Below are 21,143 nucleotides of genomic sequence, written 5' to 3'. Positions count from 1 at the left end.
TGTCCTTGAACTCTTCCCCTCTTTCAATCTTCCCTAATTCTCTGTAAGGCACCATGATCATTTTAATCTCCCGGGTTTATAATCTCAAAGTAATCCTTGACTCTTCACTCTCCCTCACCCCACATATCCAATCAATTGACAAATCTTGACACTTCTATGTCCACAACATCCCTTAAGTCTCACTCTTTCTCTCCACTTACACAGCTATGTATGACCTTAGCTCAATATCTCATCACTTCTCACCTAGATGATTATAACACATCTCCTAATTGTAAGCCGCATCACAAATGTCTCACCACTTCAGTCCATCCTATATATGATTTCCAAAAATAGTTTCTCTTAAGCACAGATCTGACCACGTGACTCCCCTACTCAATTAACACTAGTGATTCCTGATTACATAGCATAAAATATATTATCTAGTATAAACTATAAACTCATCTGTTTAGCTTTCGAACCCTTCACACCTGGCACCAACATATCTTTCTAGCTTCATTAGATATTCCTCCCCTCTTCAGCACTCTGTGATCCAAACAAACTGATCTTCTTTATATTTCTTACATGTGACACTCTAGCTCTTCTCTCCATGCCTTTGCATTGCACATCCGTCATAAGTGGACTGCATTCCCGCCTCAATTTAGCCTCATACAACCTCTCTTTATTTCAAAATGCTGCTCAACCACCACCTTGTGTATAAAATCTTTCCAGATCCTCCCCACTGCTAGTGCCTTCCTTGTCAAACCATCTTATAGTTATTTACTTTATAATACACAGACATTCCTATATATATATATGTATATATATATATGTCCACACACACACGTGTGTGTGTGTGTGTCAAGCACACACACATATGTTTTTATCTTGCCCATTCAAGTACAGATTGTTTCATTCTTTTTCTTTGTATCCCCAGTGCCTAGCACAGAGCCTTGCAAACAGTAGGTGCTTAATAAATGCTTGTCGATTTATTGATTGGACTTTACCAACTCCTTTAGTCTTTTTTTTGGAAGGAGCCAGGCAATTGGTTCTCTTATTTGCCTTCCAGCTCTGCTCTAAACTCCCCCTGGCTATCATTTGTGGTGGCCCATGAGAAGGGCTCCAAGGGGAAGAAGGAGTCCCTATCTGAGGTAGTATTGGCCTGAGGCCAACATCACCCTGGGATGTCTCAGCTCAAAATAACCTTGCCCTTTAGATATAGTTCCCTATCCAATTGCAAATCCCTTCACTGCTTACTGTCTCCACCCATGCACCCAGAAGATTTTGATCTTCTCTAGTACTATCATGGCCCTTAACTTTCCTCCTTGGGACACAGCTAGAGAATCCTAGAATCTCCTAGCTGGAAGGTACCCAAGACTATATCTAGTCCAACTCTCGCCCTAGACAATATTCCTAATGAGTGGCCATCTAATCTGTTGTTGACTGAGGACTGCTGGAAAGAAAGAATGTCTCGGGGGCGGCTAGGTGGGGCAGTGGATAAAGCACCGGCCCTGGATTCAGGAGTACCTGAGTTCAAATCCGGCCTCAGACACTTGACACTTGCTAGCTGTGTGGCCCTGGGCAAGTCACTTAACCCCCATTGCCCCACACAAAAAAAAAAAAAAAAAAAAGAAAGAAAGAAAGAATGTCTCTTACCATGTCTCTCGCTCTCCCTACCTAGAGTGAATAAGGGTTGGCTGGTGAATTTTCTATTTCTGAGGTAATAGGTTTTTGTTGTTATTGTTCAGTCATTCAGTCATGTCCAACTCTTCATGAGCCCATGGAACTTAGCACACTAATATTCTCTATGGGGTTTTCTTGGCAAAGATACTGAAGTGGTTTATCATTTCCTTCTCCAGTGGATTAAAGCAACAGAGGTTAAGTAACTTGCCCAGAGTAACACATCTAGTAAGTGTCTGAGGCTGCATTTGAATTCAGGTGTTCCTGACTCCAGACTTTCAGTATTCTATCCACCGAGCCACCTAGCTACCTCCAACATAAGCAGCAGTGTATACTGGGAAAGATCACTGGCCTATCATTGAGGAGCCATGGGTTCTAGAAGCAATTCTGCTACTAGCTCACTGTGGAACCTTGGATAAGTCACTCCATTTCTCTAAGGCTCATTTTCCCCGTTTTATAAATAAGGGATTTTGACCATATGATATGGGGGGGGGGGCAGAGATGTGATCTTGAAAAATCTTTTCAGGTATAATAATTTGTATAACATTTTATGTTTCAAAGTACTTTCAAATTTTGAGATTCTGTGTTCTAACATTCTATTATATGAATCCCCACCCAGCTTTGACACTACATTCAGCATTCTAACATTCAATGTTTTAAGGGCCTGATTTTCTGACTCCAAATTCAGTATTCTTTCTTCTCTACCTCATTGTCTCAGATTTAAGAACTCTCTGCATGCAGCTGAAAATGAGGATATTACTATGTGTCGCATCCTCACAAATTGGTAGAGGCAAATCCCTTTGAGGTACCTCACTTTCCCTATCTGTAAAAATAAGCATGTGGGGCATCTAGGTGGCACAGTGAATAGAGCACTGGTCCTAAATCAGGAGGACCTGAATTCAAATCCAACCTTGGACCCCTAGTATCTGTGTGTCCTGGGGAAAGTCACTTAATCCTGATTGCCTCCAAAAGAAATCCCCCACCCAAACAAAACAAAAAAAAACCAAAAAATCCCCAGCGTGTTGAATTAGCTGATCCTTAAGGGCCCTCCCAGTCATATGAAGCTAAAGAACAACTAGTTATGCTCTTCTCCTTAGTAGAACTGCCCAATCTATCCTCCTCTGGTTATTCAGACCCTCCCCATCCTTCAGGATCCAACTCAATGCCTCCTTCCTCCAGAAAGTCATTCCTTACCACTCAAGTCTACAAGGATCCCCGCCCCCTCTAATTCTGATTTCCTATAGGAGTCCTCATTTGGGCTCTTAACAATAGTGACAATTCATATATCCTTTTCTCAACAAGATTGTAAAATGGATAGTACAAGGATTATTATCCCCATTTTTTAAAAACTGTGATTTTATGTGTTTAAGGAACTCCTTGGTGAGGAACTTCCTCTATCAATGAAGACGGGCATCTTCTGGGGAACTTGGAGAGTGTTTAGTGGCCCTTCCAGGTTAAGTGGCCTGTGTCCAGAGTGACAAAGCCCGTTAGGTGTCAGAAGTGGGACTTGAACCCAGGTCTTCCAAAGTGGCAAGCTCTCTATGTGTCACATTTGGCAGACAGCAACCCAAACCAGATGGAAGTATAATCAGGAAATGTTTAGCAAAAATAAATAAAAAAGCAATAAAACATATTACACTAATTTGTGGTTTTGTCTTGTTTTCTTTTAGTTGTTGCTGTTGGTCTGTATATTTATCAAGCTTTGATGCTGTCAGAATCAATGAGTATATTCTGCTAGATCTGCTTTATTTTCTCTGTATCCCTTGTGTGTATCTTTCAGAATTTCATTATATTCCTCATATTTTTTATTTTATTTTCAGTACCAAATTCTCTTCCTCTCCCCTCCACCTTTCCCACCCATTGAAAAGGCAAGAAAAATCAAATGGTACCAACATGTATAGCCATTTGAAACAATTTTCTGCCTTTCAAAAAAAAAAGCAAGAAAAAGAAAAAAATAGAAGAAAATATGCTTCAGCCTGCACTCTGGGTCTATCAATCCTTTATCTGGAGGCAGATAGCATGTTTTGTAATTAGTCCTTTGGAATTATGATTGGTCATTGTGCTGATCAAAGTTACTGATCCTTTTAAAGTTGATTGTTTTTGTAATATTGCTGTAACTACATAAATTATTCATCTGGTTCTACTCACTTCACTTTGTATCAGCCCATAGAACTCTTCCCAAGTTTTTCCAAAATCATCACCTTTGTAATTTTTTTATAGCACAGTAGTATTCAATCGCATTCATATAACCTTTTCAGCCATCCCCCAATTGATGGCATCTCCTCATTTTCCAATTCTTTGCCACCACAAAAAGAACTGCTACAAATATTTCGTATATATGAATCTTTCTACTTTTTCCTTAATCTCTCTGGGGTATAGAGCCAGTAGCGGTCAAAAGGTATGCAGAATTTAATTAATTTGGGGGCATAGTTCCAAATTGCTTTCCAGAATGGTTGGACTGGTTCACAGCTCCACCTACAGTGCATTATTGTACCTCCCCACCCACACACATCCCCTCTAGCACTTGTCATTTTCTTTTTAGCCAACTTAGTCAATTTAATGGGTTGAGGTGGTACCTCAGAGATTTTAAAATGACCATTTCTCTAATTATTAGTGATTTTATATGGCTTTGGATACCTTGGGTCTCTTCCTCTGAAAACTGCTTATTTATATCCTTCGGTAATTTATCAATTGAGGAAGTGCTCTGATTTCTTAATCCCTACCCATTCTCTCAGTTCATCACCATTCTTCTGGCCTCACTTCTTTCTTCATGGTCTTGACACTGCTATATAGTTTAAAAGTTTAACTTTAATCTGTTTTTCATCCCTGAATCCATTGTCTCCTTGTACTTCCCCCTATTCATGCTCTGCTAGTCCTTAATCCTCTTTAGCGTCTATTCCTGAGCCACTGAAGGCTCCTGGATAAAGTCACAAAATCATCCAACTGGGTCCACAACAAACTTGTTATGTGATCTCAACTGCTCCCTGACCAGAGCTCAGCAAATCCTTTTATATTCTCTGATTGACTTCCTAAGACATTCCCCCCAAAAAGCTACTCCTAACTTTTTCCACTCTGCTTAAGCTCTCAGATCCAACCTGTCCCCTCTCATTGGATGGTGAGTCCTGCCTTTCTACTTTTCTCCTCTTACTTTTATTACCTCTCCATGGTCTCCTTCAATAATTCACATCTCTAAGTGTGGCTGTGCCTAAAGGTTATCTTCTTTCTCTACAATACTTTTTCCCGTGATTACCAGTTCTTTTCCTATGGGTTCAAATGTCATCTCTATACAAATGACTTCTAAACATATGGAGCCTAATTTCTCCTTTATCTACAGTTCCAAATTGCCAAAATAGCTAGATATCTTACAGGGACCATATATCCAACATGCCTGAAACTCAATTTATCATCTTTATCTCTAAATTGATTCTTTCTCACAACTTTCTCATCTCAGTTGATGATACCACCATCCTTTCATGGGATCATAGATATAGTGCTAGAAGGGACCTCAAAAGCTATCTATTTCAATCCTCTCATTTTACAGATGAGCAAACTGAGGAGCAGAGAGGACAAGTGACTTGCTCAAGGTTTCATAGGTAGTAAATGTTAGAGTCAGTATTTAAACACAGTATTTGAGAAGCAGCATGGGAAAATTAATTGGGCAATAGAATTGGAGTCAGGAAGAGCTGGAATGATATCCTACCTCGAACATTTACTGGGTGTGTGTTCCTGGGCATGTCTCCGTGTCTCAGTTTCTTCACCTGTACAATGAGGGGTTTGTAATCTGTGGCTTCTCAGGTGCCTTCCAACTCTTCATGTACATTGCTTATGATACTATGAACACAAGGCCTTGGATTCCAAACCCAACATTCTTTCCACTAACTCACAACGCCTCTCTACTTCAGTCAAGCTTAAAACTGAAGTAATCTTAGACTCTTCTCTTTCCTTCACCCCTAATATCCAAATGAGTTGCCAAGTTCTGTTGATTCTACCTCCAAAATATTTCTCACAGCTCTACTTTCCACTCATGTGACTGCCACCCTAGTTCAGGCCTTCATCACCTGATGCTATTGTAAAAACCTTCTAACTACTTTCCCAGCTTTCATTTACTCCCTACTCCAAACCTTCCTTTTCAGAAATCTCAAAATAATCTTCCTAATGCTTAACTGACTAAATCATCTCCAGTCAAAACAAAAATAAACAGCAAACACCAGCATTCAAGAAATCCAGTTTTCTGATAGGACAAAAAGCAAACTCTTTTGTCTGTCCTTTAAGACACTTTCAATCTGGTTCCAAGGGCTCTTTCTGGCCTTATTTCATATCAGGCATCTTCACATCCTCCATTCCATTCTTTACTCTTAACTATTCTCTGAACCTGCTCTGCCTCCTCCCACCTCCATTAATGTGCACTGTCCTCATGCCTTGAGTGTATTTTCTCATCATCTCTGCTTAGTAAAATAATTATCTTCCTTGAAAGCTCAGGTCAAGTGCCCCTTCCTCTGTAAAGGCCTGACTGATCACTACCCCCCAAATGTGCTCTACCTTCTCAAATTTTCCTAGAGTGGATTATAGCAATCATTTGATTTTTATCACCTTCTACTTAAATTATATTTACCTGTGTTCACATCATGCAGAGATTTAAAGTTAAAAGGGATCCTAGAAGTCACTTAACCCCAATTGCCTCACCAAAAAAAAAAAAGAAAGAAAGAAAGAAAAAAAAGGGCAGCTAGGTGGCACAATGGATAGAGCACTGGCCCTGGATTCAGGAGGACCTGAGTTCAAATCTGACCTCAGACACTTTACACACTTACCAGCTGTGTGACCCTGGGCAAGTCACTTAATCCCAATTGCCTCACCAAAAAAAAAAAAAAGAAAGAAAGAAAAAGGGATCCTAGAGGTTATAGGACTTAAGAGCTGGAAAGGAATTTAGAGACCATGAAGTTCAACCCTTTCAATTTACATGTGAGGAAACTGAGACACTAAGAAATTAAGTGACCTGCCCAAGGTAACACAGTCAGTGTCTGAGGCAGGATTCGAATCCAGGTCTTCCTGACTCCAAGTCCAGTGTTCCACTATGTTATTCCACATCGCATTTGGCTCTCCCCCTCAATTTTTGTTTTTTTTTGTTTTTGCAGGGCAATGAGGGTAAAGTGACTTGCCCAGGGTCACACAGCTAGTTAAGTGTCTGAGGGTGGATTTGAACTCAAGTCCTCCTGAATCCAAGGCTAGTGCTTTATCCACTGCGCCACCTAGCTGCCCCCTACTCCCCCTCAATTTATAGGTGAGGAAACTGAGGCCCAGAGAGATGAAATTATTTGTCCTATGTCACCCAAGTAAAAAATCAAAGCCATTGTTTGAACCCGATTTCCTTGTTATCAAATCCAGTCATTTCCATGCAAGCTTCTTTAGGGTAGGAGCAGTGTTACTTTTAAACTTTGTTATCACCAATGCCAATCATAGAATCCTGCATGTAGTGGACACAGTAAATGTTTGTTGAGTTGAATTGTTGCTCTGGCAATGTCCCATGCCCCATTTTCAATGGCATCTCCAAAGAGGTATAAGGCTTAAAGGTCTCTTCTAGCTATGACATCCTGAGTTCTAATATTTTGTGCTCGTGGGCTTCTGGTATTGCACAGGCTGTAAACGCTATTGTAATTAACAGACACCATATGTGTCTATTTAAAAAACTCCTTCTTTTGTTTTCATCTGAAGTTTGGGCAACAATGAAGATGCTGATTACCTCCTTTGAGACGTCTGGAGTCTCCTGACTGAAAGAAGTAATATTTTTGGTTCCTTTGTCATTTCATAGAAGCATTTCTGGTCCTATTTATTGCATAGGATGATCTCCGCTCTGCCACCCCCACCCCGCAATTGCTTGCTGCCTTCTCTTTCTTGAATCCTATACAAATTTAGGAAGAGAAACAAACTATGTCGGGGGGGGGGGTACTGACATTTTTAGCCAGAAAATTTGAGCTCAAATCTTGGTTCTCTGAAGCTGTGCAACACTGGCCAAGGCATTTCCCTTCTCTGGGGAAGGGAATATGCATTTATAAAGAACCTACCATGTTCTAAACATTGTGCTAAATGCTTTACAATTATTATCACATTTTATCATCACAACAATCCTGCAAGGTAGATGCTGTTATTATCCCCCATTTTACAGTTGAGGAAGTTGAGACAAACTGAGGTTACGTCACTTGCCCACCGTCAAATAGCTAGCTAGTAAGGGGCTGAAGCTGGGTTTATAACACTCAGATCTTCCTGACTCCAGGCCCCAAACTCTATATACTGTATTACCTAGATGACTCTGGGCTTCAATTCACTCATTTGCAAAAACTGGAATAATAATACTTACTCAGCTTACCTCCCAGGGGTACTTTAGGAATCAAATAAGAGAATGGATGAAAAAACACTTTGGAAAACAAAGTACCATTCAGAGGGGCAGCTAGGTGGTGCACTAGATAGAGCACTGGCCCTGGAATCAGGAGGATCTGAGTTCAAATTTGGCCTCAGACACTTAACACTTACTAGCTGTGTGACCCTGGGCAAGTCACTTAACCCCAATTGCCTCACTAAAAAAAAAAAAAAAAGTACCATTCAGATATGAGGCATTATAAGTAGATACAAAGGAGGCGGATGCCTGGGGTCAGGGCACTCTATTACTTTCTTCCTATATGATTTGGAAAAAGTCAAACCTTTCTGGGCCTCAGGTTCCTTATCTTTAAAATGAAAGAGATGAACATGGGGATGTCTAAGGTCCTTTCTAGATCTTATGAAAGTACTAGCAATAGGTTACAGAGAAGCAACTTTTCATTTGTTTTCAGAGGAAAATTCCTAATAATTAGAACTATCTTAAAGTGCATTAGGCAATCTGAAGAACTTTCCCATCATTGCATGGCCACTTGTTGAGAAGGGATTCTGTTCAGTTATGGTTTGGACTAAATGACCTCTGTGGTTCTTTCCAGCTCTGGACTTCTTTGTCTGCTAAGGTTGTAAATTCTTTGTTGAAGGGAATATTTAAAAGAAAGCTATTGAGTATACTCGACATAGGTTTCATCTATCCAATATAGCGTTGACCTAGATGGCCACCAAAGCTCCCTCCAGCTCTAAGATTCTCTGAATGAAAGGTTGATTCCATCCTTAGTCTTATTATCGGCTCCCCCAGTCCTAAGTTTCCATTTTCATGTTCTCTTGCCTTTCTTTGGCTTCTAGTTAACTCAGGGTCTCTATGGCCCTATACGCTACATTCAGGGATCAGATGGGCACTGGGCTACCCAATATGAAAGAGAAAATGGACTTATTCTGGTCAAGGATGCTATCTTTCATGCTATTTCCTCAAAGTCAATGCATCCCTCGCCGGCCTCTGATCCCCATAACCAACAGGACTGCCTTCCACCCCAGCCTTAATTAGCCTGAATAGGGTCCACTTTTTTTTTTTTAGTGAGGCAATTGGGGTTAAGTGACTTGCCCAGGGTCACACAGCTAGTAAGTGTTAAGTGTCTGAGGTCGGATTTGAACTCAGGTACTCTTGACTCCAGGGCCGGTGCTCTATCCACTGTGCCACCTAACTGCCCCAAGGTCCACTTCTAATATCCATTTGCACCAGAATTTCCAGGAAGTGGGCAATAAATCAGGAAGGATGGTTCAAATTGTTAACTGATTTGCTCAATGAATTTTCTCTGATTGGTTATTGGATAAATAAGGATCTTCTCCTTCCCTTTCCCTCAAAACCAGAAAGAAGGTTAGAGTAGCCCAAAAAGGGCAGGCAGAATAGAATAGGAGGAAGAAGAACTAGGTCCTAGTTTCTGGGCTGTCACCAGCTTGCCATGTGATCTTGTTGATGGTACTTTTCTTTTCTGCACCTCAGTGTCCCTATCTAGTAGTGGAAAATAATAGACAATTTCCACTGCTCTGAAGGGGTCAATCAGAATGGGAAAGGACTAGAATCTGTTGTCATAGGAAAATATTCAAGGGGAATGCTCAACCTGGAGAAGAGATGAGTTAGGGAGTACTTTTCCTTACTGCCTTCAGATATAGGAAGTGCCACCTAGCTGGAGGAGGCAACTTCAATTGTAAGTAGTTCTGCTTGTTCCAAAGAGTAGAACTAGGAGTAAAACTCGCTGGAGGTTGGAGAGAGGAAGATTTAAACAATCTGCAAGGATAGATTTTCCAACAAAGCAAGCAGTCTCAGAGTGAAATGCAATTCCCTGGGAGGTAATATCTTCCTCATCCCTGGAAGTCTTCAGGTGAAAGCTAGGTGACTACTTGTCAGGAACGCCATGTATGGGCTTCAGGTAGTGGGCCATTTCCAACTCTCAGATGATAATTCTACTGAATGAGGTCATTGTAAGGATCCAATGAGGCAATAAACGTAAAATACTATATCAATGTGAATTATTATTGTTAAGATCTAGAGGAAGAGGGGGGCGGCTAGGTGGTGCAGTGGATAGAGCACTGGCCCTGGATTCAGGAGGCCCTGAGTTCAAATCCAGCCTCAGACATTTGACACTTACTAGCTGTGTGACCCTGGGCAAGTCACTTAACCCCCATTGGCCCACAAAAACAAAACAAACAAAAACAAAACAAGATCTAGAGGAAGAGTCATGACCACGAATTAACGAATCATGATAATTCACATTACTCTATTGCTTTAAAATTTACTGATTACTTTCTGCACAACATCCCTGTGAAGGAACGTAGTGAAAGTATTATTCCCATTTTACAGATGAGAAAACTAGGACTCAGAAAGATTAAATTATGTCTCCGTGGTTACATACTAAGTATTAATTCACTTCAACAAACACTTATTAAGCACCTACCATGTGACAGGCACTGTGCTAAGCACTGAGGACACAAAGAAAAAAAAAAAGACCTGATACAGCCTCTGTCCTCAAGGAGCTTATGGTCCACTGGGGTGGGGGAGGAGCAATTCATATACAGATAAGTAAATACATACATACATATATATGTATATGTATGTTTGTGTATATATATATGTGTTGTGTGTGTGTGTATATCTGTATGCATGTGTGTATATGTATATATAAAACAAAGTAATGGGGAGCACTAACAAGTAGGGGTCTTAGGAAAGGACACTTGTAGGAAGTGCACTTGAACTGAGCCTTGAAGGGACTTGAAGGTTCGAAGAGCTAGAAGTGAGGAGGGAAGGCGTTTCACACATGGAGGGCAGCCTGTACAAAGGCAGAGAAGTGAGAGATGGAATGTCTTGTACAGGAAACAGCAAATAGGTCAGTTTGGCTAGATTGCAAGAAGGAGAGTAATGTGTAATCTGTCTAGAAAGATAGTCTGGAGCCAGACTGTAAAGGACTTTAAATGCCAAACAGAGGAGTCTGTATTTTATCCTAGAGGCACTGAAAACCTCTTGATCAAGGAGTATCACAGTCAGATCTGTGCTTTAGGAAGATCAATCTAGCAGTTGCATGAAGGACAGATTGGAGAAACAGGGTGCAGGGAGACCAATTAGGAGGCTATCGCCTTAGTCCAAGTCAGAGGTGATGTGGGTCTGGATTAGAGTGGTTGTGGTATGCGTGGAAAGAAGGGGATGGATGCATAAGATGTTTTGGGGGGGTAGAATTGAAAAGACATTCACTAATTGGGTATGTAAAAGTCAAAAGTTGAGGATGCCCCAAAGTTAGAAGGGAGGCAGAAAGCTGGGAAACAATTTTTGTGGCCAGTACTTCTGATAAAGGCCTCATCTCTAAAATATATAGGGAACTAAATCAAATTTATAAGAATCCAAGTCATTCCCCAATTGAGAAATGGTCAAAGGATATGAACAGGCAATTTTCTGATGAAGAAACCAAAGCTATCTATTCCCATATGAAAAAATGCTCTAAATCACTATTGATTAGAGAAATGCAAATTAAAACAACTCTGAGGTACCACCTGACACCTATCAGATTGGCTAAAATGACAAAAAAGGAAAATAATAAATGTTGGAGAAGCTGTGGGAAAATTGGAACACTAATGCATTGTTGGTGGAGCTGTGAACTGATCCAACCATTCTGGAGAGCAATTTGGAATTATGCCCAAAGGGCTATAAAGCTGTGCATACCCTTTGACCCAGCAGTACCACTTTTGGGTCTTTTCCCCAAAGAAATCATGGAAAGGGGAAAGGGACCCACATGTACAAAAATATTTATAGCTGCTCTTTACATAGTGGCAAGGAATTGGAAGTGGAGGGGATGCCCATCAATTGGGGAATGGCTGGACAAGTTGTGGTATGTGAATACAATAGAATACTATTGTGCTCTAAGAAATGATGAGCAGGAGGAGTTCAGAGAAATCCGGAGGGTCTTGTGTGGGCTGATGATGAGTGAGATGAGCAGAACCAGAAGAACATTGTACACAGTATCATCAACATTGAGTGTTGATCTACTGTGAGAGACTATATTCTTCTCACCAATGCAATGGTACAGAAGAGTTCCAGGGAACTCATGATAGAAGAGGATCTCCAAATCCAAAAAAAAAAAAAAAGAACTGCAGAATATAGATGCTGAATGAACCATACTATTTCTTTTGGTTTTGGTGCTGTTGTTTTTTCTATTTTGAGGTTTTTCATCATTGCTCTGTTTTTTCTCTTATAACATGACTAATGCAGAAATAGGATTAATGTTATTATGTGTGTATATATATATATATATATATAAACCTATATCAGATTACCTGCTGTCTGGGGAGGAGGAGGGAGGGAGAAAAATCTGAAATTGTAAAGCTTGTATAAACAAAAGTTGAGAACTCTCTTTACATGTAACGGGGAAAAAATAAAATACTTTATTAATTAAAAAAAAAAAGTTGAGGATGCCTCTGAAGTCACAAACCTGGGTGATTGGAAGAATGGTATCAAACTCACCAAAAGAGCATTTTTGATTCCAAGTCTAGCACTCATGGCTTTAGACCAAACTACTCTAATATTGTTATTCCACATGGGAAAAGAGAAGCCAGTGTCTAGGAGATAAGCCCAGGTCCTAACTAACATTCTTATAATATCTACCATTTACATAGTTCATTAAGGTTTGTGAAACACTTTATAAATATTGTCTTTTTTTACCCTCACAATGAACCCGAAGAGTAGGTGTTATTGTTATCCTCATTTTACATTTGAGGAAACTGAAGCAGGAAAAGGTTAAGTGACTTGCCCAGAGTTATACAGCTAATAGATGTCTGGGACCAGATTTGAAGTCAGGTTTTCCTGACTCCGTGCCCAGCTCTTTACCCATTGTCTTACCTGCCTGCCTATGTAGAGAGGTGGAGGCAGGTATAAGGATCTGAATATGGGAACTTACACAGCAAGGAGATCAGGAGCCCCTAGGAAGTTTACTAGGAGGTTAATAAACACAAGCCCAGTGAACCAGATGCAAGGAGACTGGCTGGTAGTAGTCAGAACCAAGTGAAAACAGCCTCTAATGGACTTTATGAAGGGTTCAGAACCTAGACACTGAGAGTTTAGGCAAAATGAGACACAAATTGACCATTTTCACATCTATTATCTCTTTTTTTTGTGGATGATCTCTAAGGTCTCTTTCAGTTATATTCCCTATGATCCTCAGAGCCAATTACCCTCTTCCCTATGGACTGTCCCCCAGGAGGATATGCCCAAGTGGCTCATGGGGTCAGTGAACTGCGTTGATGATGATCACGGTGGGACATCTTCATAAAGTTCTCTTCCTAGATGAAGATGCCTCTTTTGGGGACCTCTGACCCAGAGATCCATGATCATAGACCTTGGAGAAGGAAAAATTTTCCAAACCTTCCCAGAGTTTCAGAATCTTAGAGCTAGAAGGAGCCTCAGAATCCAACTAGTCCAACATATAACCCATAAAGAATCCCATCTACAACACCCCTGGGGGAGGCCATTTGGCTTCTGCTTTAAGTCCTCTAATGACCCTTCTAGAAGACATGGTATATCTGACTGGAAGGAAAAGGTGAATGAGCCACCCCCCCTGAGCCACCAGCTGACTAGTCAGTGATGATCAGAAGGCCTTCCCTTCAACAATCTCTTGGAAAAACAAGACATTCTTAAGTCACATTTTCCTATGGCCTCAGCTACTTTCCTTGTATGCCCCAGAAACCTTGGTGGTAGCAGTGGTAGCAGAGTCCAGTCCTCGCTCTGACTCTCTCCCTTGGAATACTACAGTTTCTATGAGGAAGGAAACACAGTTTTGACTTTGTGCCCAGACAGGCCTGGAGGAGCCAGCAGGCAGTAGGGAAAGTTTAAATAAAGGGCAGTGTCCAACCCTAACCATGCCTGACTCCAGGCTGACAGGGTGGAATATCAAGTGGTAACCCTGGCACGTGGATGTGGGGACTTCTTTCCTTTTCAGAATCCCAGGTTCAGTCTTCTCTGTAGTCAATCTCTGGTGGTTTCTGACTATGGCTTGGAACCAAACTGATAGGATGAGGCCACCTGTGCCCACAGGAGCTGGCTGTTCTTGGCTGGAGCAATAGGACATATTTTGACCATTTCCTTAACCATAGGATAGAATATCAGAGTTGGAAGGGATCTCAGAACATAGCATGTTAAGACATAGAATATTAGAGTTGGAAGACACTTTAGAGAACATCTAATACATCTCTTTCATTTTATAGGTGAGAAAACTGAGACTTACAAATAGGAAATGACTTTTACTAGGTCACTGAGGCAGTACATGGCACAGTTAGGATTCAAGTCCTTGTCCTCTGACTCCTCTTTCCCCTACATTAGGGTATCTAACCACTCAAGACTATACTTTAAGAGAAATTTTTATTCATAGCCTTACCCTCTCCGGGCCTCAGTTTCCCTATCTGTAAAATAAGGAGGTTGGGCTTTAAATGATCTCTGAGAATCCTTCCAGCTTTAAATTTGTGATCTTTTGATCCCATGATCTGAAGTGGTTAAAAACCTGCCTATGGCTCAAGGGTCATGAACAACGTTTCCACAAGCCTTGGGAACTGGGGCTCTGGTTACTACATTAAGCCAAGGCAAAGTAGTTAGCCTGCAACAACGCACAACATTTTGTGGTTCTCTAAACCCCGGGAATGCTTTCAGTTCTGAACTGTGGACTTTAATTACAGGGCATATTCATCTCGTCTCCATCTAAATTTATCTACAGTTATATCACTAATTAAATTACTCACAGGATTGCGTTCCAGCAATGAGCCCTGTGTAAGGGAGAAAGGGGAGTGTTCAAAACCCACTTTTCTCTTGGTGGGGGGTAGCCGGAGAGAGGGCTGGGAGAGTTCAGAAAGTTGTTTCCTTTTCTTCTTTGCCAAAACAAAGCCAGAAGCAACCTTCCCAACACAAACCCATCTCCCTCCTTTCCTTTTTTCTTCTTTCTTCTTGCTGCCCCCTACAACTACCCCCGAGCCTGCATAATATAGAGTATACAAGGTGTCTGGCTTGTGGGCTGATAGAAGACACAGAGAGAGTATGAAATAGGATGATACTTTAGATTTGGAAGGGATCTTAGAAAATAAAAATTAGAGCTAGAAAAAACTTAAGAACATAGACTGTCAGAGAGTTGGAAGTGAGTTTATTGATTTCCTAGCATAGTCTTCCCCCATCCCTACCCCAAGGAGAAAATTCCCTAAGGGGGTAAGTGGCCTGCTTGAAGTTATATAATGAGTTAGTGGAAGAGCCCAGATAAGATCCCAGGTCCCCTTGCTTCCTATCCCTTCCCTGGCAGCGTGCTCTGCCAGGGTCCTAGACACAAAGCTGTGTACAGTGTGGTCTCCTGGAATTGCTTCATTTGCTCCCAGGGAAACAGATTTGGGAGGTCCTATGAAGTGCATCAGTACTCTCTGCCAATTCCTTCTGCTAAGAGGAACAACCTATTTTCCTTCTTCCATCCCCCCATGCCAGCCTGCTCTCCCTAACTCCCTGCTCTCGACTTCGTGAGTAGGCTTACCAACCTCACAGCACTTTCTCCTTTGAACCCCCAAGGAGTGAGATTGCACTACTCACCATGGAAGTCGCCTTGATCCAAGAGAGAGCCTGGGTCCATGACTCTAGTTCCTACATGTGGTTCTCCATGCACAAAGCCGGCAGTGGTCTGGCCCAGCTTCACCTGATTTATGAATTAGTCCTGCTTCCCTCCCAGAGAAACTGGCTTTCTCCTTTTCGATTCAGTCTGACTGCCTTTCCAACTAGATGACTAGGTCTCACTGCACGCAGGCCCCTTTCCAACCTTCTCCTTAATGCAGTATATTTAAAGTAGCAGTAGCCCTTTTTTTCCTTTCCTTTCCCCTACAGTCAGGCTGGAAACATTAGAAGCGGGATCAGAGCTGACAGAGAGAGACTAAAATAGGAAGGCCCTCTGAGGAAGGGCCTGCAGGCTGGGCTTTGGGGCTCCCTATGGTCTCAAGGATTTTGTGGAATTATAAATTGGAAGAGAAAGGAAAGAAGGGAGAAAGAAAGAGAGAAACGAAGAGAAAGAAAGAAAGAAAGAAGGAAGGAAGGAAGGAAGGAAGGAAGGAAGGAAGGAAGGAAGGAAGGAAAGAAAGAAAGAAGATAGAAAGGAAGGAAGAAAAAGAAGGGAAGGAGGGAGGAAGGAAGAGGTAATGAGAGAGAAAAGAAAAAAGAAAGAAAAAGAAAAGGAAGGAAGAAAGAAGAACAATTAGGACCAATATCTATCTGAAAGTGATAGGGGGGAGCTGTTGTTCTGAGTCCCTGGAACTAAGGATAGGCAAGGCAGACAAATCACAGGGAATAACGTGTGTGTGTGTGTGTGTGTGTGTGTGTGTGTGTGAAAGAAAGAGAGAGAGAGAGAGATTGCATGCACACCAAGGAACACTTTTTAATATGACTTTTGATACAGGTACACATTTTTCATAACAGAAAATCCTACCATGCATGGCTCTACGGAGATTGATTTTGTGATAAGTCAAGCAGCATGTGTTAGAGTGAAGGCTTAAAACTTCTAGGTTTGCAATGCTTGTTCAGGTACACAAATGACTGGTCCTGGCCCTGGCTGAAGAGGAGGCTGAATCAGAAGGCTCAGCTCTGGAGAAGTTCCCCCTGGTCCATAAAGGAGACTATACTAGATCCTGGTAGCCTTAGTCGGAGGCTGGATGGCCACTTGTCACAGTTATAGAGATGATTCCTGTTCAGGTATAGTTTGGGCTAGATTCTCTCTAAGGTCTCTTCCAGCTAGCTCTGAAAATTCCGTGTTCTCTGTTTTCACAGTCAATTCTCTGAGATTCCACCGAACTCTGAGTCTTTGATCTGTAATAATAATAGCTGTTATTTCTACAGCACTTTAGGGTTTATGAAGCATGTTCCTCACAACCTGTGAAGTGGATAGTACAAAGAATATTATTCCTGTTTTACCCATGAATAAATTGAGGCCCAGGGAAGTTGAGACCTGCCCATTGTCATACAAGTACTATGTATCAGATGTGTTAAGATATGAATGAGTGTCTCCTGACCCTAAACCCAGCATTCTTTCCATGACATTCTGTGTTCGAACACCATATCTTCTAAAGTTCCTTGCAGCTCTGACATTCTGTAACTCTGTAACTATATATACCTTGTAGCAACTGTATTTCAGTTTAGGGAAACAGAGAGAGAGAAGCTGGGGGAGAGAGAGAAAAGGAGGGAGGGGGGAGGGAGAGAGACAGAGACAAAGAGAGAGGGGAGGGAGGGAGGAAAGGAGGGAGGGGGGAGGGAGAGACATAGGGAGACGAGGGGAGGGACACAGAGAGAGAGGGGGAGGGAGGGAGAGGGGGGAGGGACAGAGAGAGAAAAGGAGGGAGGGAGAGAGGGAGAGAGAGAGAGAGAGAGAGAGGGAGAGAGAGAGAGAGAGAGAGAGAGAGAAGGAGAGAGAGAGAGAGAGAGAGAGAGAGAGAGAGAGAGAGAGAGAGAGAGAGAGAGAGAGAGAGAAAAGGAGGGAGGGGGAGGGAAAGACAGAGAGAGAGAGAGGGTTGTCTCACACAGCCTCTAAGTGTACCAGAGCAGGACCACCTCAGAGGGTACCAAGAAAAACAAGAGACAAGTCTTGGTAAAGAAGTTTTTCATTCCCTCAATTCCCGAACAGATGATTTCATGATAAACCCATCACATTTCTTTATTCTAATTGAAACACGGCTCTTGTTGGTGCTCTGATTTTGGTGTGGGATAGGGATAAAAGGGAAAGTTCTCTGGAAAGACATATGGAGAGGGGCTTCTGTTGTCCCCATGCTCGAACTGAAGAATTGGTTTATCCTCAGATGCAAGAACCAGGGATAGGCAAGACAGAAAAATGCCCAAGGGGTTATACACATTCATGAGTATGAGCACACCAAGGGACCCTTTTTAATAGAACTTTTTACACTGGTGCATATTTTTCAAGTGAGAATATAAAGTCCTTTATGACAGCAGGGATTGATTTTGTGGCTAATGTAATGAGACAACCCTGCACGGGGAGCCTGGACCCCTAGTTTCTAGCCTTGGCCCTCTTACTGATTTTCTGTATGACCCCAAGCAAGTCACTTTCCCCCCCACACTTTTTTTTTTGCGGGGCAATGGGGGTTAAGTGACTTGCCCAGGGTCACACAGCTAGCAAGTGTCAAATATCTGAGGCCAGATTTGAACTCAGGTACTCCTGAATCCAGGGCTGGTGCTTTCTCCACTGCGCCACCTAGCTGCCCCCCCTTTTAATCTCAATACAGGGCAGGGAGCAACCCCCCCCCAAAAAAAGGGGCTGCTGAAGAGCTGCAATGCTCTGTCTGTTTAAGAATCATCTCTCGGACTGATCCCAAAATAGCCACCGGCCGCCTACGTGGAACAAAGCCCACACGAGAAGGTTCCTTCTCCCCCCCAGCCCAGCTTCCACATTCTTCCTCAGCTTTAATTACACAGAGGCATTTTTCCAGCCTGGCTGCCTATTATCCAAGCTCAACTGCATCTCCAAATGTGATGGATGCAGTAGCTGGGGGAGGCTCCTCCTGCCTGTTCTCAGCTCTTCAGGGCCTAGGATTTAGGAAACCCCTTCTACCCCTGCCTGGCCTCTCTTGATCTTTCCCAAACTAGTGGGCAGGAGGGGGAGAGGAATCAACTGTATACCCTGGGGTACCAACTGCCACATCTTCTCCACTTGCCAGAAAGAAGACCAAAAACAAAGAAAAAAAAATGCCCCTGTAAAATCAGAGGACTAGATGAATTTTGGAGGTTCATTCTAATATTAACGAATGACATTGTGAATTCTCTTCCAGCTCTAAGCCTATGTATGCTTTATGGACCTTTCCTTCTCTGGCAGTCTGTTCTAAAGTGCTTTTCGTCTTTAATATTCTGTGTCCTAAGGACCTCGATCCAGAATTTCTATTCTGAAATTCTATTCGATTTTATTCGGTTGGACAATTGACAAACATTTTTTATTTTGACTTTCTCCCCATTAATTGGTGATATGCCAGTAGTATTCCAAGAGAGAATGTCTAGAAAAGATTTACCCCAAGTCAGGGCCAGGGGCAGAAGCCTCCTGATCTTCCTGATTTCCAGTTTGAAGCTCTGGCCACTACCTTAATATTAACTGCCTGGGGGAAAACAGCTAGCAAGCCAGCATGGTGTGAATATCACACCATGATATTCCACAGTGAATTCCACTGCTGACATGTGGTATGATCTTCAGTGATCACTTTCCCTCACAGAGCGTCTTTTTCCCCATCTGTGGAATGAGAGTCAGACCAAATGATGACCAAGGTTTGTCCCTCACTAACATTCTATCTTCTCCAAGTCACTGTGATAAAAGTGCTTTGGAACTCTTTGAGCAATGCAAATTATGGTGATAATGAGAAAGATAATAATTCCCTCCATTATAGAATCCTACATAATCCGGAAGCAAGGCCCATAGCTTGGACACCCCTATCTATGGATCCCATAAGTAATGGCCTAGGACAAGAGACGGGCTTAGTATAGGCGAGGTTTAGCAATAGTGGTGTGCCATAGTGGAGAGAAAGCTGGAGTTGGAGTCAGGAAGATGCCAATTATTCATAATCATGTGACCTTGGGCAAGTCACTTAACCTTTTTGAGCCTCAGTCTCCTCATCTTTAAAATGGGAATAATAAGAGCAACTACCACATCTAGTGAGCTAGATGCTAGCTATTTGACCTTGAGCAAATAACCTCTTTGTGCCTCAGTTTCCTCATCTGTCAAATGGAAGTGATGATAATAACACATTATAATAACAAAGTAGCAAGACATAATGGTTAGAGGAGGGACCTTGAAGTCTGGAAGACGAGGGTTCTCGCCTCTGACAGACATTAGCCTCGCGGACCTACATGAGTTGCTTCAGCCTTCAGTGTCCCCAAGCAACTCTCTGTCTGTAAATTGCAGAGCAGATGCTGATCTGCTTTGGAAGAGGGAGTTTTCTTACTGGAAGTTCTCTATAGCAAGGAAAACAGGTCTGATTTTTTTTTTAAATAGCTCTACTTCAAATTAAAAAAAAAAAAGAAAGAAAGGGACAGTTAGGTGGCACAGTGGATAGAGCACCAGCCTTGGATTCAGGAGTACCTGAGTACAAATCCAGCCTCAGACACTTAACACTTACTAGCTGTGTGACCCTGGGCAAGTCACTTAACCCCAATTGCCTTAAAAAAATTTTTTTTTTAATAGCTGTACTTCATAGAATTGTTTTGAGAATCAAATAAGATAATAATACAAACTGCTTTACAAATCATGAGATACTATATAAAGCTGAACTCTCATTAGTGTCTTTTTTCCTTTGGCCATATAGAACAGGACTTTTTAAACTTTTCCACCTCATGACCCCTTTTCGCCTGAGAAATTTTTACATGGTCCCAGGTATATAGGTATATAAAATATGTACACATAACCTTTTACTGATGTCAAATTTTTCAAGACCCCCACATTCAGTTATGTGACCCTGTATGAGGTCATGACTCACAGTTTAAGAAGCTAGGCTTCCAGGACATGTCCACATAGGGGACCCCAGTTCCAGCTCTTCCAGCTTTCTAATACAAGACAGCTTTTAACTCCACACAAAATCAAACTTTGAGCTGCTTTTGACCCTCAATGAGAATAGGTTATGGAGAGAGGAGAGAGATCAAGGACAGCTTTATTTCAAGGAGAGGAGGAGCCAGCTCTCCTGGGGGAAGCGTTTGCTTTGAAGTGTCCAGACTCGTTGGAACCACCTGTTCAAATTTGGGCAGGCTATGAACAAGAGGATGAATGGACTGACACAGAAATCAGGCAACTGGAGAGGCTCAGAGGTTAGGCCCCCAGAGTTCCCCAGAGATGCGTAAACACTCTCTCCCTCCTACTCTTGCCCTGACATTTGGGGGCGCAAAGAGACTTCTGTTTTTCCCATAGGAAGAGTCTATATTCTCTTCTTTTGGGACATATAATGGGATTAGTAGAGAGTAGTGGCACATTGTAGATGATAAATAAATAGCTACTGATTTTATTCATTTATTTATTCATTTCTTGTATGTTCTGTCTCTCTCCCCCTACTTATAACACCAAGATGTCGAGGGAAGCAGAAAGGAGGGGTCAATT

General features: G+C 42.0%; 1 protein-coding gene across 1 annotated transcript in view; it reads right to left on the bottom strand.

Annotated features, from left to right (window-relative positions):
- The window catches only part of LOC122740557 (DAB2 interacting protein), a 336,399-nt gene extending 320,644 nt beyond the window's left edge, over positions 1–15,755 (bottom strand). Inside the window, exon 1 of the mRNA XM_043982899.1 lies at positions 15,617–15,755. Within this exon, the coding sequence (XP_043838834.1) occupies positions 15,617–15,656 (40 nt within the window). The 5' untranslated portion in view covers positions 15,657–15,755. The remainder of the gene's footprint in view (positions 1–15,616) is intronic.
- Between the last annotated feature and the right edge of the window lie 5,388 nt (positions 15,756–21,143).

The sequence above is a fragment of the Dromiciops gliroides genome, chromosome 2, assembly GCF_019393635.1.
Source record: "Dromiciops gliroides isolate mDroGli1 chromosome 2, mDroGli1.pri, whole genome shotgun sequence".
Classification (NCBI taxonomy): domain Eukaryota; kingdom Metazoa; phylum Chordata; class Mammalia; order Microbiotheria; family Microbiotheriidae; genus Dromiciops; species Dromiciops gliroides.
Note: the sequence above shows the minus strand (reverse complement) of the source record. Positions and strands in the feature narration are given on the sequence as shown.